The sequence below is a fragment of the Spermophilus citellus genome (genome assembly GCF_964194105.1).
Source record: "Spermophilus citellus genome assembly, chromosome: 15".
In the NCBI taxonomy this organism is placed as follows: Eukaryota; Metazoa; Chordata; class Mammalia; order Rodentia; family Sciuridae; genus Spermophilus; species Spermophilus citellus.
Window position 1 is genome coordinate 96,767,739 of NC_138195.1, and position 15,048 is coordinate 96,782,786.

Here is a 15,048-nt window from a genome sequence, read left to right on the forward strand (position 1 = left end):
GTCAGATCCTTGATGCCCTGCCTGGAGCCCAAGACCTGCGGGCCTCCTTGCTGAGCAGTTCCCAGAGGCCAGCATGTGGTTAGGCTCCATCATACCACCCATGGAGGGAGGTCACCCCCTTGTTTCCCAAGGGGAAAACAGGTCCCTCCTGTACTGTGTGACTGAGAGGCACAGACACTGCCTGGAGTCCCTTGGCTAGGAGATGGGAGGAGGTGGGGGTATTGCCAGCACACTGGGCTGGTCCAAGGTCCATCTAGGCAGGTGGCAGAGCCTCTCGTCACCCAGGAGGAGGTGCCAAGAAACACACAGACCTGTGCCCCGAGGGTAGAAGGCCTGGGGAGCGTGCAGCCAGGCTTGATGCCGCAGGGCCGCTGTGGTGGGCAGAGGGTCAGGAGGAGACGAGAGGCCAGTCTGGGGCATGAGGTGGAGGAGAGCCAACCAGGAACTGCCAGCAGACAGGAGCTGGTTCAGACAGGAAGGTGCACCTTGGGACTGCAGAGGAGGCTTCAGGGTGGATCAGCCCTCGGCTGGTGAGGGCTCTCAGAGGCCCATCCCATCCCCAGCCACAGGGGACAACTCAGAAAGTCTGCACTCCTTAAGGAGCCAAAACCCAGCTGCAGACTCTGGATGGCCTTGCTGGAGCGAGCTCACAGCCCCTTGGCATGGCCCTGCCCCAGGGAGGAGGCACTCTGCCCGAGGCCGGGGGAGACTGGAGGCACTCAGGTTCTAGAGAAAGCCACCTAGTGGGAAGTCTGCTTGTGAGTGGGTGGTCTTTGGAACCTTCATAGGCAAGGCCTGAAGGCTGCTGGCAGACCCTGTGGCTCTGGCTGGGCCCTTCCTGGAGGGCCCATGGGCCCCTGTGCTTCCCCTTGGGGACAGGCAGACAGGAAGAGAAGGCTGTTTGTATGCAGCTAAAAAGACAGAATTCTTTGTGAGCACTGCTTGAAGCTGCCTGTGGCTTGTGACATTGATACCACAACATGTTTTCTCCAGAGAAAAGAGAGCCCTGAAGGAGTGGAGGGAGCAGGCCCAGGTGATGAGGAAGAGGCAGGAGACGCTCAGTCAGCTGCTGCCCCTGCAGAGGAGCATGGTAGGCACAGCGTGGTGGGCAGGGCGGGCAGGGCACCTCCGCCTGGGCCAGCCCTACAGGGCAGGTGGGGCTGCACGTGGTCCCGCACAGCTGGGGCGTGAGACTGCGGGGTGGAGCTGGGCATCCTCTGGCCTGGCCTCTGGGACACCCTCTTAGCTGCTGCCCTGTAAGATCTGTCCAGTGGATCAGGTGCTTGCAGAGGGAAGGAGATAGGAGTTAAGGGGAAAAGGGGAGAAATGAAAATAAAACACCACCAGGTTCCACGTGTTTTCAGGTGTCTTCCTGGGACCCTTACTTTTCATCTCCGCCTCAGAGGCCGGGAAGCGGTGGCCTCAGTGACCTTGTCCTTGGCCCTGGGGTTGCCAGCTCTCAGGCTGGGTGGCATAAGTGCTGTGGGTGTAGCTCCTGTTCCCATATCCCCAAACCACTTGAGGTGCAGGTGACAGGAGGGTGCTGGGAGCCGGCCTCTCCTCCCAGCCTCGTCTGGTGCTCTGCTGTGAGCTGACTGCAGGTGTGCTGCTCCACTGGGCCACCCGGGTCTCTTGTCACTTCTTGAAGAGCTGTTTGTTGCATGATCCCGAGAAGCCAGGTGCCTCTGTGGTGCCCAGCACCACCCCGGGAGGTCCCCGAGGCCTTCGCCTGCACCCCAGCAGCAGCTGCAGTGCTGTGCGGCTGGCATCTTGATTTCACATCACACTGATTTCCGACTCACAGGAAGGTTGCAAAGCAGCACCAGAGTCTCGCACGCTCCTCACCCAGCTGGTGTTGACATCCCGTGTGACCTCAGAGCAGGGCTGGGGACTGATGTCCACGCAGGTGCTGCGCCAGGGCCCAGACAAAGACCACGTCTCACCAGCTTCTCCACCGATGGGTCGCCCTGTTCTGCTCAGGTGTCCCGTGGCTCACTGTCCTCACATCCCCCCAGGGACCTCCAGGAGAGGGTCAGTCTTCCTGTGTCCTTTGTGACCTTGTCGCCTCTGTTGTGCTGATCAGTTACTGTGCAAGCACCTGGGCCAGGACTTACCTGGCACTTCTCCCAGGGAGCCCCAGGTTTTCCACTGGGGGCAGGACCTCAGGAGTGACCTGTGTCTTCCTGGGTGCAGCACTGGTGGTAGTTGGCCTGGCCCCTGTCGCCTGGTCAAGGTGGTGTCTGTCTCTCCCTGTGGCCTCAAGGTCCTCCCCTCTGTAGCTGACCCGGCCTCACCTCCAGGAGACCTGGAGCCTTGCACGTACCTGTGGCTGTGGCTGCAGCTGGCAGGGCCTGTCTGCAGCATCTGGCCTGCTGCTGATGACCCTGGGAATCTCTGGGTTGACTTCTGCTCACCCTTTACCCTGCTGCAATGTCAGTGGGTCGGTACCACTGACCACAGTAGGGCCTTTGGGGCTCTGCTGTGGTTGGGGTCCTGGGTCCTGCCTGATGGTACGGGCTGCCTGCACCTGGCCTGGCACACCATGACAGCTATGCCAACTCCAAGCCGGCCTGCTCACACTCTAGATGGAGAGGTGGCCACATAGTGGGACTGCCTGCCGTTCAAGATGCTTTGGGTCCTCCCTTCAAACAGAACCTGTTGCTTCAAGTCAGAGGCATGTCCTACCCTAGAGATCTTTCTCAGGAGCAGAATCAGCGTTTGGCTTCAAGATGCCCGTGAAGCACTATCTTCTTGGGGGCTCAAAGGTGTCCCAGCCTGAAACCCCACATCTTCCTTTATTGTGGCAGAGTGCTGAGGCCACCGCAGCTGTCACTGTGTGGCTGTCTGTCCTGCTCAGCATTCGTGTCCATTTGCACACACTGAATGTTGTGGATAGACAACATGCTCTTTATTTCCTGACATATTAAAATTTTAGATATATATTACATTGCTTCTAGGATACACACACACAATGACACACCCTTAAGAATGCTTTCAGAGCTTGATTATAGAAAAAAATTGAAAATAACTTAAATGTCAGTAGGTAGATACGACTAAAGAAATGGTTACATCCAAACTATGGGTTATCAGCATAGCGTCAAAAACATTGAGTTAGATCTATTATCTACTGACTTGAAGATATCTTGAAGACAAGGTAAGCCAGGTGTAGTGGCACATACCTGTCATCCTGGTGACTCAGGAGGCTGAGGCAGGAGGATCCCAAATTCCAGCTCATCCTGAGCAACCTAACAAGACCCTGTCTCAAAATAAAAAATGAAAGGGGCAGGATGTAGCTTAGAGGTAGAGTGCCCCGGGTTCAACCCCCAGTATACCCCCCCAACAAAAAAACCCACCAAAATGGCTATAAGTTAAACCAACACGATTGCAGAACATGCACAGATCATATTAGAGCGTGGCTGGTAGTGGAGGAGGAATCAACACTTCAGGGCCCTTGCCAGGCCTGAGTTTGCATGCTTTGATCTTGAAGAAGGGAAAAGTGGGTTCTATAGAACCTCATCAGCGATAGACTGATTCAGACAGCAGGAGCCAGGACACGCCCTGAGCCCTCATCTCCTGCTGCAGCAGCACAGAGACAAGTGAGACGGTGGTGGCCCAGCAGGTCAGGGGCGTAGCGTGCAGGGAAGCAGCAGGCCTGGGGCAGGTGGCTGTTACTACTGGCTTTCCCACAAATCCTGAACCTCAGCATGTGGACATTGTGCCCCTCCCAGACCTGTGCCCACCCAGATACTGGAAAAATGTTTTGTATGGCTCCGAATACTATAATCAAGTCCAGAGATGACAACGTTTGTGACAAGGTGTTGGTATCTACTATGTGAAAATATTTAACAATCAGAGACTCCAAGAGAAGAGTGAGTGGAGGTCCCCACAGCCACACGTGCACACACAGAAACAGCTGCTCAGGAGACTGAGTGTCGCTCAGGTCAGCCCTCCATGGTCTGCGGCAGGACAGGGTGGGGGCTCAGGGAGGGGCTGCCGTCACTGTACAGCAGCTGCCAACATCATGACGGAGTGAAACAGTTAATTGTTGTGCTGGGGACTGCACCAGGGCATGTGCTCTACCACTGAGCTGACACCCAGTCCTTTTGAATTTTTTGAATTTTGAGACAGGTTCTAAGTTACTAAGGCTGGCCTTGAACTTATAGTCCCTTTGCCTCAGCCTCCCAAGTTACTGGGATTACCAGAAAGCCCGGCCTGGAAAATATCTCTTCAAGTTAAGAACAAGTATTTTTGAAAATGTCCAGGAGTCCCTCATGCCGAAGTAAAAGCGGTCGGGTCATGAGGCGAGTCCGCCTGAGTAAGCCCGGCCGTGCTACCTGTGACCAGGAGCTGGCTGCACCCGAGGTCTGTGCAGCAGGGTGAAGACAGCCTCCCAGCCTGTGCCTGCTCCTGCAGTCGGCCAGAGGACGCGAGAGGGCGCCAGGACCCTGCACATGGCCTGCAGCTGCTCCCTGGATCCTGGGCACTCAGCGGGAGTGCCCACGTGCTCGTCCACCTCAGGGGTTCTCAGTGTGCGGCCTGTGCAGGCGTGACAGGCAGGGGCTTGCTGTGGTGGCTGCAGGGAAGACCTCCGGCAGCTGGCAGGTGCTCCTGGATCCTGGCTCTGCCCAGAGCCTTCGTTTCTGTTTTTCAAGGTGCTGCCTTCAGCACCAGTGCCCCCCACACTCCCGCGTGAAAGGGGCCTTGGCGGCCACTGGCAGGCCCGCACCTTGGTCCCGAGTTTCCCACTCAGGTCTTCCCCACTCAGGTCTTCGTCAGAGAATCGGGTACTTTGTAAATATTCTTCCATGTTCGTGGAATGTGCCTGGGTGGGCTTTTTTTCCAAATGCTTTTAATATTTTAAAAAATTAAATTTCTGGCTTCAGAAGGAAAAAAAGCCTCCCGAATGGAGCTTTGTCATCTGTCTGTTGGAGTCACCTGTGAGACACTCCTAGCCAGTGGGCCTGTGCCGGTCCCCCGCCCAAGGCCAAGGCTGCTGTGGGGTGTTCCATGCAGACAGACCAGGTCCTGGCTCTGGCGGTCCACTCAGACGGGGGAACAGACCTCAGTCGGTCCTGCCAGACTGCAGCTGGGGAGCCCCTGGCAGGAAGCTCACCCGCCCATCCTCACACTCAGTACCCACTGCTCTGTCAGCCCTCCAGTCCTGGCACCCGAACAGACACACTCGTGCCTGCGGGCACACGCTCCTGCACACGCAGACCCAGAGGCCCCCCATCAGGCTCCACTGGAGGCCACAGTGAGCAGCGTCCTTGGTGTGTCCACCCCTGGTGTCCAGGTTGCACTCCTGAGTACGGAGGCCCCCAAGTCCCCAGCTCCGGTGCTGACGCTACAGGAGCAGCTCGGGACCCCTGTGTAGAGACACCGTCCCCTGGTCCTGGCAGTGAGCTAGCGGCTGCAGTGCAGGATGTGGGCAGGGACCAGCACAGCGCAGGTTACAGAAGCCAAGAGGAAGCTGGGCCCTGTTGGGCTACAGCCGAGAGAAGCAGAGGTGAGGGCACGGACGGCGGGCAGGGAGCAGAGCAGGACTGCAGGTGTGGAGTCTCGGGAAACCAGTGTGGCCCAGTGTGCCTGCTGGTGGGAGTGGGAGGGGCCGGCGCCCGCCAGGAGTCCAGCCAGCTTCCAGAGGTGACGTGTGGGAGAGGGGTGGGCCAGGGCAGTGGACAGGGAGTCGGGCGTTTTCCTACTGACCAGAGCAGGGTGAGAAAGCCCAGGTGACCTGAAGTCTGAGTGGTGTGTCAGGAAGAGGGAGCGTGGTCCAGTGGCGGTGTGGACCTTTGTGGCCATACACAGGTGTCGTTTCCCTGAGTCCAGCTGGTCTCTTGGTTTACAGACAGCCTGTTGGTCTCTGCCCTAGCTGGGCCACCCCTGCCTGGTCACTGTGCCCCTCTCCACATTCTGCTTCCCTGCCATCTCCCAAGTCCAGTAAAATCAGAAGTCGGTCTGATCCAGCAAAGCAGCCCTGGACTGGGGACTGCCCCTGAAAGCCCGTGGACAGCAGGGGCTGTGGGTGTGTTTGGGCCTAGCCCAGTGCTCCCTAGTGCAGTGAGGACAGCCTCCCAGCCAGGCAGGCCCGTTGGTCCATGTGCTCGGCTGGCGGCCAGCTGGCCTTGCCTCCTGGGCACAGGTGGCTCTGCCCAAGCTTCTGTGTGGAAGCCTGGGGCCCGTTTTGGGCAGCGGACATCATGTTCTCTCAGGTGACAGGATCTCAGGGCGACGGGGGCCAGCCTCGGCAGGCTCAGGGGCCACCCTGGGTCCCTCGCGCCACACCTTTCTCTGCACACACTGGGCCGTCCAGGAAACCTCCAGAAGCTGTCCAAACCCACATCCACGGTGGGGTGAGCCCACCCAAGGCCAGGATGGTGACCACGGGTATACAACACCCCCTGTGGACAGCAGGCCAGGTGCCAGGAGCCGCGTCTTCTCAGGTGCCTGAGAGCGTCTTGTTGCGTTTCCCTAGATGGCATGCAAGCACCCATTCGCCATGGATCTGGTGGACAGTGGGAAAGCCCCACCCAGTCCGTCTGGAAGAAGGAGACTCAGCAAAGAGAGGACGTCACACACAAGTGAGATCAGGTTGGTGACAGCAGCTGTCCTTGGCCCTCGGGGCTGTCTGCTCCTCAGCTGAGGCTGTGGCTCAGCCCACCAGGGGTGTGGGGAGAGCGGACCATCGTGCTGCCGCTCCCAGGGACCTCCTGCAGGCAGCCACAGCCCAGCCACCCCAGGACTGAGGCTCCAGGCCCTCTGCAGAGACTGCTGCCTCGCTGCCGCCCTGTTTGTCCCACTCCTTACAGGCCTAAGCTCTAACTCACTCTGCAGCCCTGGCTTCTTGGGCTGACCCTTGGGCCTCAGCTGCAGGAGACTGATGGCCGTGGGGCTGGGAGGCCGGTGCTAATTCAGGCGGAGGAGCAGCGACCCCAGGAAGGAACCGCTGGGTCAGGAGGCCACAGTGGGAGGCCACCGAGCAATTGTAGGATCTGAGTTTGGCTATGTGGTGGCCAGGCATCTCTCTCCAGGGGCCAGGCCATCTGGGCAACCATCTGGAGCTCAGGAAAGCAGAGAAGATATGGGGACATGTGGGGCCAATGAGGGAGAGGGGAGAGTGGGAACCTCTGGCTGCACCCTTGGGACAGCTTAGGGACAGCATGGTGTCGCAGAGCAAGGGGCTGAGGCTGAGGGACAGGAGGCCCACAGTTAGCAACAGGCCTTGGGCCTCTTCTGCCATCCCGAGTCCTTGTACTGACCATCAGGAATGGGAGTCTCAAGGCACTGCGTTCGGTGCTGATAGAAAGAGGTCTTTTCAAAACCCCGCTTGGTAGGACTTCCCACGGCTCTGTTTAAAGATCCAGCAAAACAAGACGTGCTACTCTCCTCTGTGTGCTCACGTGGTGGGGCGGTGTGCAACAGAGGACTGTCCTGTGGCTTTGGAGCTGGGGGGCCCAGGCACGGACAGTCCCTGCAGGAGGGGACAGGGAGCCAGGGACCACACATGGCCTGGAGAAGAAAGGAAGCTGTCTGGGTGGAGGGAGTGCCAGGACTCCGTGCCCAGGCCACGCTCTGTGGTGCCCTGTGTTCCAGTGGCGGTGCCAGCCTGGAGGAGCTAGTGAAGCCTCAGGAGCGGCCAGTGCGGGCACGCTGCAGCTCCAGAGGCGTAGCGCCACTGCCGGAGCCGAGGACCGCCACCCAGGACCTGGACTCTGTGAGTGTGCGCACACTGGGTCTGCTGAGCACGGGCCCCCAGCACGGTGGAGATGATGTGTCCTTTCAGAAATGTGGGGGGTGTTCCAGGATTGCCCTGGGTCACCCACTGCACGGTGAGCCTGGGTGTGCTGGGACCTGAGGGTGCAGCAGGAGGTGTCTGCCAGCAGCAGCCACAGCCCTGGATGGCAACTGTCCACTCCACACACCTGTCCACTCCACACTGGCCGGGGGGGGCACTGCAGCCAAGGGGGCTTGCCAGTGACCATGTGCCCAGCGTCTGATGCTCATGGGGTCCCCGCGCTTCTTGGGAGCCTCCTGAGCAGACCTGCCCCCAAGCCCCTTCAGAGGCTTTGACTTTTAACCTTGTCCCACCCAGCGCTGCCGGGGGGAGCCGCCCATGCTGAGCTAGTGGCCTGCGGGCACGGCACAGTGACAGGGAGGCCCTTTTCTGCCTGTGTGGCCCAAGGAAACTGCGGCCCTCCCAGCGAGCACCAGGCGCCTGTCCCCACCTTGCTCACCACGGGCCCAGCCTGGTCTCCGGGGGCACCCAAGCCTGACGGTGTCCTGAGCCCCCCTCTTCGTCAGGCTGGTGCTAGGCTGCCACCACACTGTCCAGACAGAAAGTCCCTGCTCCCCGTCCCCAAAGCCCATCTGTGGGCCCTGTCTCCATCATCTTCAGGTGACAGAAGGAAATGTTGAAAGGAAGCAGCCCACAGAGTTGGCCCTTGCAGGCTTCCTCAGGTCAGACCAGGTGCCAGGAGAGGAGGCTTCCCTGCCCTCTGCCCTGATAGAACCCTAAGCTTTAGCTGGGCACAGGCACCTCACAAAAGGCCCATTCCCTCCTTCTCCCACACGTCACTACTCTGGCCAGCAGGGTGAGACAGCTGTGTTCACTCCCCCTGAGCTTTGGCCTTCCCTTCCCCGATGCAGAATGCAAGCATGAGTGCAGGAGCTGGGCAGCCATCATGGGCCCCAGTGAAAGCCTGATGGAGGATACAGAGTAGCAGGCTGTAGGAGTGTCTACTCTCCAGTCCTGGGAGCTGGACCTTGGGCCTAGCAGCTGAGCCTGAATCCTGACACAGTCAAGGCCTTGTGGTTTTGCAAAATAAAAGCCACCTGCAGATGCAGTGTTAAGGGCCTACAGAGACAAATGCCAACAGGATCCAAGGTGGTTTGTTTCACAGAACCCAAAACACACAGGAACACAAACTAGGAACAGTGGGACTGAAAGCTGGGGAGGCCTGGGCTCAAGTGAGACCCAGCCCATTTCCTGGCACCACTTGGTCCACTGGCTCCACAGGCCTCCAGAAGGTTGTTGGGTTCCTCTCTAGAGAATGGAGCAACCTGGCATCGTAGGCGTGGTGACGGTGGCCATGGGCTGCCTTTGTGAATCCTGAGAAGAGATGAGTGCCAGCCTGTCTGGGACATGCCAGGAGCTTTCTCACCCCTCCTGTCCTCTCAGCTGCCAGGATGAGGCTGCAGGCCTTCTGAGTGACCCATGTGAAGGAGAGGCCTTGCAGACCAGGTGGACAGTGAGCTGGGAAACAGACCTCACTGAAGACAAGTAAAAATTACAATCCAGCTTTCCAAATCCTCCAGCAATAAAGAAGACACTGCACCACGAAACACAGCAAGGTGCTCCCCAAACAGGTGCTCGACTCCCAGGGAGGGCTCTTGGAGGTGGAGCAAAGATGTGGCAAAGATTTTAAAAGATTTAAATCAGTGGACGAGCTGAACAAACCCCCCGGGAAGTGAAAGAAGCAAGAGGAGTGGTGGAAATCAGAGAGGGGTGCGGTTTTAAGAGCCAAAGTAGAGGATTGATCCTGAGACTCAGCACCTGCTGTCTAGAGCAGGTGGAAGGAGTAACAGTCCTGAGGTCAGGGAGGACACGGCCAGCTCAGGCCTCTCAGGCTCGCTGCACTCAGATGTGAGATTTGGGGCTCAGCCTCTCTGGGGACCACCACGCAATGCTGGGGGCCAGCACATGTGCCAAGGTCTCTCTGGGGACAGGATTCGGCCAGGAGGAGAGGAGTGTCAAGAGCTGCCCAGTTTGGGAGACTGAATGGCAGGCAGGCATGCAGAAAAGGTGAGACTCCACAGGAGGCCATGGCCATGTCCACAGGGAGATGAAGGCCTGCTGGAGCACAGTGGCCAGTGTGCACTCACGGGGCCAGCAGGCAACAGTGCCTCCCTAGGCCCCACGACGTCCCCCTGGATGACCATCAAACCCACGACTGTGTCGCAGCTGCAGAGGGGAGGGCTGCAGGTGCAGGTCCAGTTGTGCCCCAGGGAGGCCAAAGGGAGGACTCCGGACTGCGTTTCTCAGGGTGGGGAGGTGGAGCACTGCGGGTGCCCCTGCTGCAGTGAGCCAGGACCTCCTCCTGTTGGGCCTTGCTCTGGCCTGCAGGCTGAGCTGGGAGCCTGGGAGCAGGGGTGTCGCTGACCACGGCGGGGGGGGGGGTGGTAAGGGGGTGTTGCAGGCTGGCCTGCTCTGGGTCTGTGGCTGTGGGTCTGCCTCCAACTGCAAGTCAGCAGTTCTCCAGCAAGCAGCCTGGGGGTGCCAGCTTTAGAGGGGCCCTCTGTTCACCCACTCATTCTACAGGACACTGGGTGGGGCCTGCTGGGGACACCAAGATGAGTAGCCCTTGCTATTGGTGTCCTTGCACAGAGGGACAGCACGGGAGCCCCGGGGGGGGGGGGGGAGGCTACACTATGGTGTGGAGGCAAAGCCCGGCTCTGCGGGGCTGCCTGACGGGGCGGGACTGCCCGTCTCACCTCCCCTCTCCTCTTCGCTTCCCAAAGGCCAAGAAGCTGCAGGAGGAAGCCGTGACACTGAGACTGGACTCGAGCTCCAGCAGAGCTCTCTCAGGGAGCCTTGCTCACCCATCAGCATCACAGCCTCAGAATGTATTTTTTAACAGGAAATATTAAGAGCCAGAAGATGTTACCGCACTGATGATGTGGGGAACTGGCTTTTGGCAGGGGGACTAATGTCAGGTGCTGGGTGTTGTCCTTGTGATTTATTTCACAGGCACCTGTTGATTTTAATAAACCTGAGTTTCTTTTCTGAGGCTGTAGGAGGCTTAAATTGCATTAAAAGGAGAGCACTGTGAACACCACGTGTTTTTCATCTCTTCCCTGTGTTTCTGCCAGTCTAGGTGACAGAGTGTTTGACTGGCAGCCAGCTGACACCCTGAGGGCAGCCTAGTGACAAATGTGACCACAGTTTGCAGGAACCTGTCTCCTGGTGGAGGGAAGGGCAGAGTCCCTGCAGTCTGAGCATTCACCCAGGTCCCTGCCCGGCAGAGGTTTGCCTTTGGCCTAGACATTGCCAGTGTGACTGTGGACTGTACATTACTCCTTTTAGTTAGGTTAGTTTTGCTGTATGTATTTTGGAACTGCGTTATTAGATGCCTACAGTTTATGTTGAGCAAACACTGTGGACTTTTCTCTACCTCTCCTTTTTACTCCTTACCTTGAAGTCTGCTTGTCTGATGCTAATATAAGCCTCCCACTGCTATTTTGTTGGCGTAAAACATCTTTCATTGTTCACTTTCAACCTTCCTGTCTTCATGTCTCAGTGCATCTGGTGGAAACCCATAGGGTGGGCCTGGTTTGGGGGATCGGGCCTGCCAATCTCCCTTTTAATTAGAGCAGATTCACTTACATTTAAGGCAGTAGTGAGTGAAGTCCACCATCTTTTTGTATATTATATATATTTTTTTGTATACTGTATGCTTTTGTTCCTTTATTCTCCCTTTACTGCTTTCTAAAAGATTGGTCAACATTTCTCTGACTCTCTCTGGCTCTTCTGTTAGAGAGTTAGTAGCACCTTTTTGTGCTGCTCTTCCTGGTTGGTGATGGTCGTAGCTCGTGTGCTTGGCTCTGGAGTCTCTTGGCTCCACCTTCCAGAAGCTGCATGGCCCTCCGTATTCTTGGAAGTTCGGCTCATGGTCTCTTGACATCTTTTCTTCATGGTCAACTTTATTTTCAAGATTATATATTTTGTCTTCATTGCCTGAAACTCTGTCTTCCATCTGTTGGTGATGCTTTCCGTTGAATTTTTAATTTGGTTTATTGATTCCTTCATTCTGAGAATTTCTTCTTGGGTGTTTTTTTTCAGAACCTCCATCTCTTTATTGAGGTGATCTTTCATGTCCTGCATTTCCTCGGATTTCTCTCCTCACAGCGTCCTTGACCTCGCAGGTGGCCCTGCAGAACCTAGTTGCACCCCACGCCCTGTGCTCTTCTGCGGGGTGTCTTCTTGCTGCGTCCTCTCCACGCTGACCCTGTGGGCTGCCCACTCCTCTTGCATCCTCACTCCAGGCAAGGGTGATTTCCGTTCGTCTACACAACTGAGTTAGCAATTAACTCACTCAGATTTTGTCTGAAAACAAATGCATTTGCCTTCATTTCTGCCGTCCTATCACCCCAGCCCTTTAGCAGTTGTCCCTCTGTCCTCTGTCCCCATGGGTTTGTCGAAACCCAGCTCTTATCCTTATGGTGGCTTCTTTGAAGATGATGTCTTTTTTCTCTGATTTTCTTAAATAATTTTTTATCTTGGTTTTCAGCCATCTGTGTTGTGCTTAGCTGCAGTTTTTACTTATCTTTAGAGAAGACAGAACTTCTTGAACCTGGGAGTCAATATCATTAATCAGTTTTGGGAAATTGTCAGCTTTTTTTCTTTTTTCCTTTTTCAATATTGTTTTCTCTGTTCTCACTCCTCCTTTCTGACCACAGTTCCATGATACCAACCTACCATGGGGCTGTGCCCTACACATATTTCTTGTTCTTTCCACTCTTTATTACTTGGCTATTTCCTGCAGATATAGTTTGAGATTTACTAATTTTGTCTTCTGCTTTGTCCTGCAAAAAACCAATGAGGTTTTTCTTCATCAAAAATACAGCTCAACTCACAATAGTTAAACTAAGGAACAAACCTAGGTGTCCTTCAACAGAAGAATGGATAAAGAAAATGTAGTATACATACACAATGGAATGTTATTCAGCCTTAAAGAAGAATGAGATTGTGGCATTTGCCAGTAAATGGATGGAGCTGGAGAATATCATGCTAAGCAAAGTCAGCCAATTCCCAAAACCCAAAGGCCAAATGTTGTCTCTGATGTGCAGATGCTAACCCACAATGTGGGGTGGAGTGGGGGGGGGGGCGCACTAGGGAAGAATGGAGTTACTTTGGAATAGGCAGAGGGGAGTAAAGGGAAGGGAGGGGGTTATGGAGGTAGGAAGGATAGTGGAATGAATCGGACATTATTACCCTATCTGCATACATGACTACATGACTGGTGTGATTCCACATCATGTACAACCAGTAGAATGAGAAGTTGTACTCCACTTATGTAGGATGTGTCAACGTGCATTCTACTGTCATGTGAACAAATAGAACAAGGAGAAAAATGTGCTACGGTTGGGCGCCCAGGCACAGTGGTGCAGGCCTGTAATCCCAGCAGCTCAGGGGGCTGAGGCAGGAGGATAGTGAGTTCAAAGCCAGCCTCAGCAACTTAGTGAGGCCCTCAACAATTCAGTGAGACCCTGCCTCTAAATAAAATATCAAAACGAGCTGGGATGTGGCTCAGTAGTTAAGGCTCCGGGATTCTATCCCTGGTAGAAAGAAAAGGAGGGAAGGAAGGAAGGAAGGAAGGAAGGAAGGAAGGAAGGAAGGAAAGAGGGAGGGAGGGAGGGGAGAGGGAGGGAAGGAGGGGAAGGAAGGAAGAAAGAAAAAAGAAAGAAAAGTATTCTGCAGGCTGGGGGTCCGCTCAGCAGAGTGTCCTTGTCGGCATGGGCTCTGGCCCCAGTGCTCACCCCTAAGAAAGGATAAAGGGAGGGATGAGTCAGGCCTTCCTGTAGGGAAGGGAGGAGACTCACACAGGCAGATCTGGGGGCAGAGGCCACGGCCCTCTGGGCACTCTGCGCTCTGCGTCCCCTGAGGCCTGCTGCAGTCCCTGGGCTGGCTGTCCCCCTCTCCCACTGGGTCCTCCAACACCGTCGTCATGAGGGTCGAGGGCTGGAGGCTCTAGGGTGTTCGTGGTAGTCGGCCATGGACGCCGTCCCCTGTTGACACCCTTTTCCTTCATCTTCTATAACTCACGCTGGTCTCAGGTTCGGCCTGTTAACTAGCCACCGTGGGGCTGGGCGAGGACATTTCTGGAGGAGGGGCTCCACTGCCCAGCCGGTGAGGGGTGAAGATCACACTGTCCACTTGGCTGGGCTGGTCCCCTGTGGGGAACTCTCCTCCACATGTGGGTGGCAGAGGTCACGCCCTCTTCCCAAGACCCTGCACCCTGAACATCCACGCCACCTGTGGAGCCCAGGTGCCACTCAGCTCACCCAGCCCTTCCCAGGCCTCCCAGCACGGGGGGCTCTGAAGCCCCTGGCTTCCCAGGCCTGGTCCTCGCAGGTGCTTGCCACTCATCCTGCGCAGAACCATCTCTGTTCCCAGGGTGCCTAAAGATCACTTTAAGTGCAGCTCCTACCCTGGCTGTGTTAAAACCACGCACGAGCAGAAGACGCGGCTGCCACTCACTTGGTGTGACCCCTGCCCTGCTCATGCCATGCCCTCCGCCCGTGTGTGTTGTGCTCCACTGCTGCCCCTTCTGTTAGCTCCTCGTCCATGGCAGGTTGCTCTGTTAATAGTTGCAATTCCCTTTCCCTTCCCTCATAACCAGGTGGCGATTCTCTATTACTTTTTTCTTTGGATTGAACTCAGGCACTCGGCCACTGAGCCACATCCACAGCCCCATCTTGTATTGTATTTGGAGACAGGGTCTCACTGAGTGGCTTAGCGCCTTGTCACTGCTGAGGCTGGCTTTGAACTTGTGATCCTCCTGCCTCCGCCTCCCAAACCACTGGGATTACCGAGGTGCACCACGCCCCTGGCTCTCTGTTCCATTGGGAGTCGACCCCCATCTGTTTTCTGAGCTTCCCACCCAACCTTTCACTTCCTTTTCTTCTCCCCAACCTCTCTCTCTGCCCCCCTGCCCCGTCTGGGTTTTCAATTGCCAAGTGACAGACCCCTTGAAAGGTGCTCCCAGCCTGGTTAGGGAGAACACTCTAGAAGCCCTGACCCTGTGACTCAGCCCCCAACCTGGCCTGCTCCCGACGAGGCCTGCGGTCAGCTGCTTTCCCACCTTGACCCCTGTGTCCCTGCATCCTTGGTGGCGAGTCAGGTTGGCAGCCTTGCTCCCTGTTGGCACCCAACAGGTGGCACCTGCTGCTGTGTCTCCTCTAGTGACGATACCAATCTGTCTCTGGTGCCCTGGGGCTTCTGTTTGCTGCCCCTGCTCACACTGTGAATGAGGCCCGTCCAGGGTGAAG

General features: G+C 56.4%; 1 protein-coding gene across 1 annotated transcript in view; it reads left to right on the forward strand.

The window, feature by feature from the left end:
- LRRC27 (leucine rich repeat containing 27) overlaps nt 1–10,775 on the forward strand; it is a 28,555-nt gene extending 17,780 nt beyond the window's left edge. The window contains exons 9-12 of the mRNA XM_081268213.1: nt 994–1,090; nt 6,476–6,591; nt 7,594–7,714; nt 10,519–10,775. Coding sequence (XP_081124339.1) covers nt 994–1,090; nt 6,476–6,591; nt 7,594–7,714; nt 10,519–10,647 — 463 coding nt within the window. The 3' untranslated portion in view covers nt 10,648–10,775. The remainder of the gene's footprint in view (nt 1–993; nt 1,091–6,475; nt 6,592–7,593; nt 7,715–10,518) is intronic.
- The last annotated feature ends 4,273 nt before the right edge of the window (nt 10,776–15,048 follow it).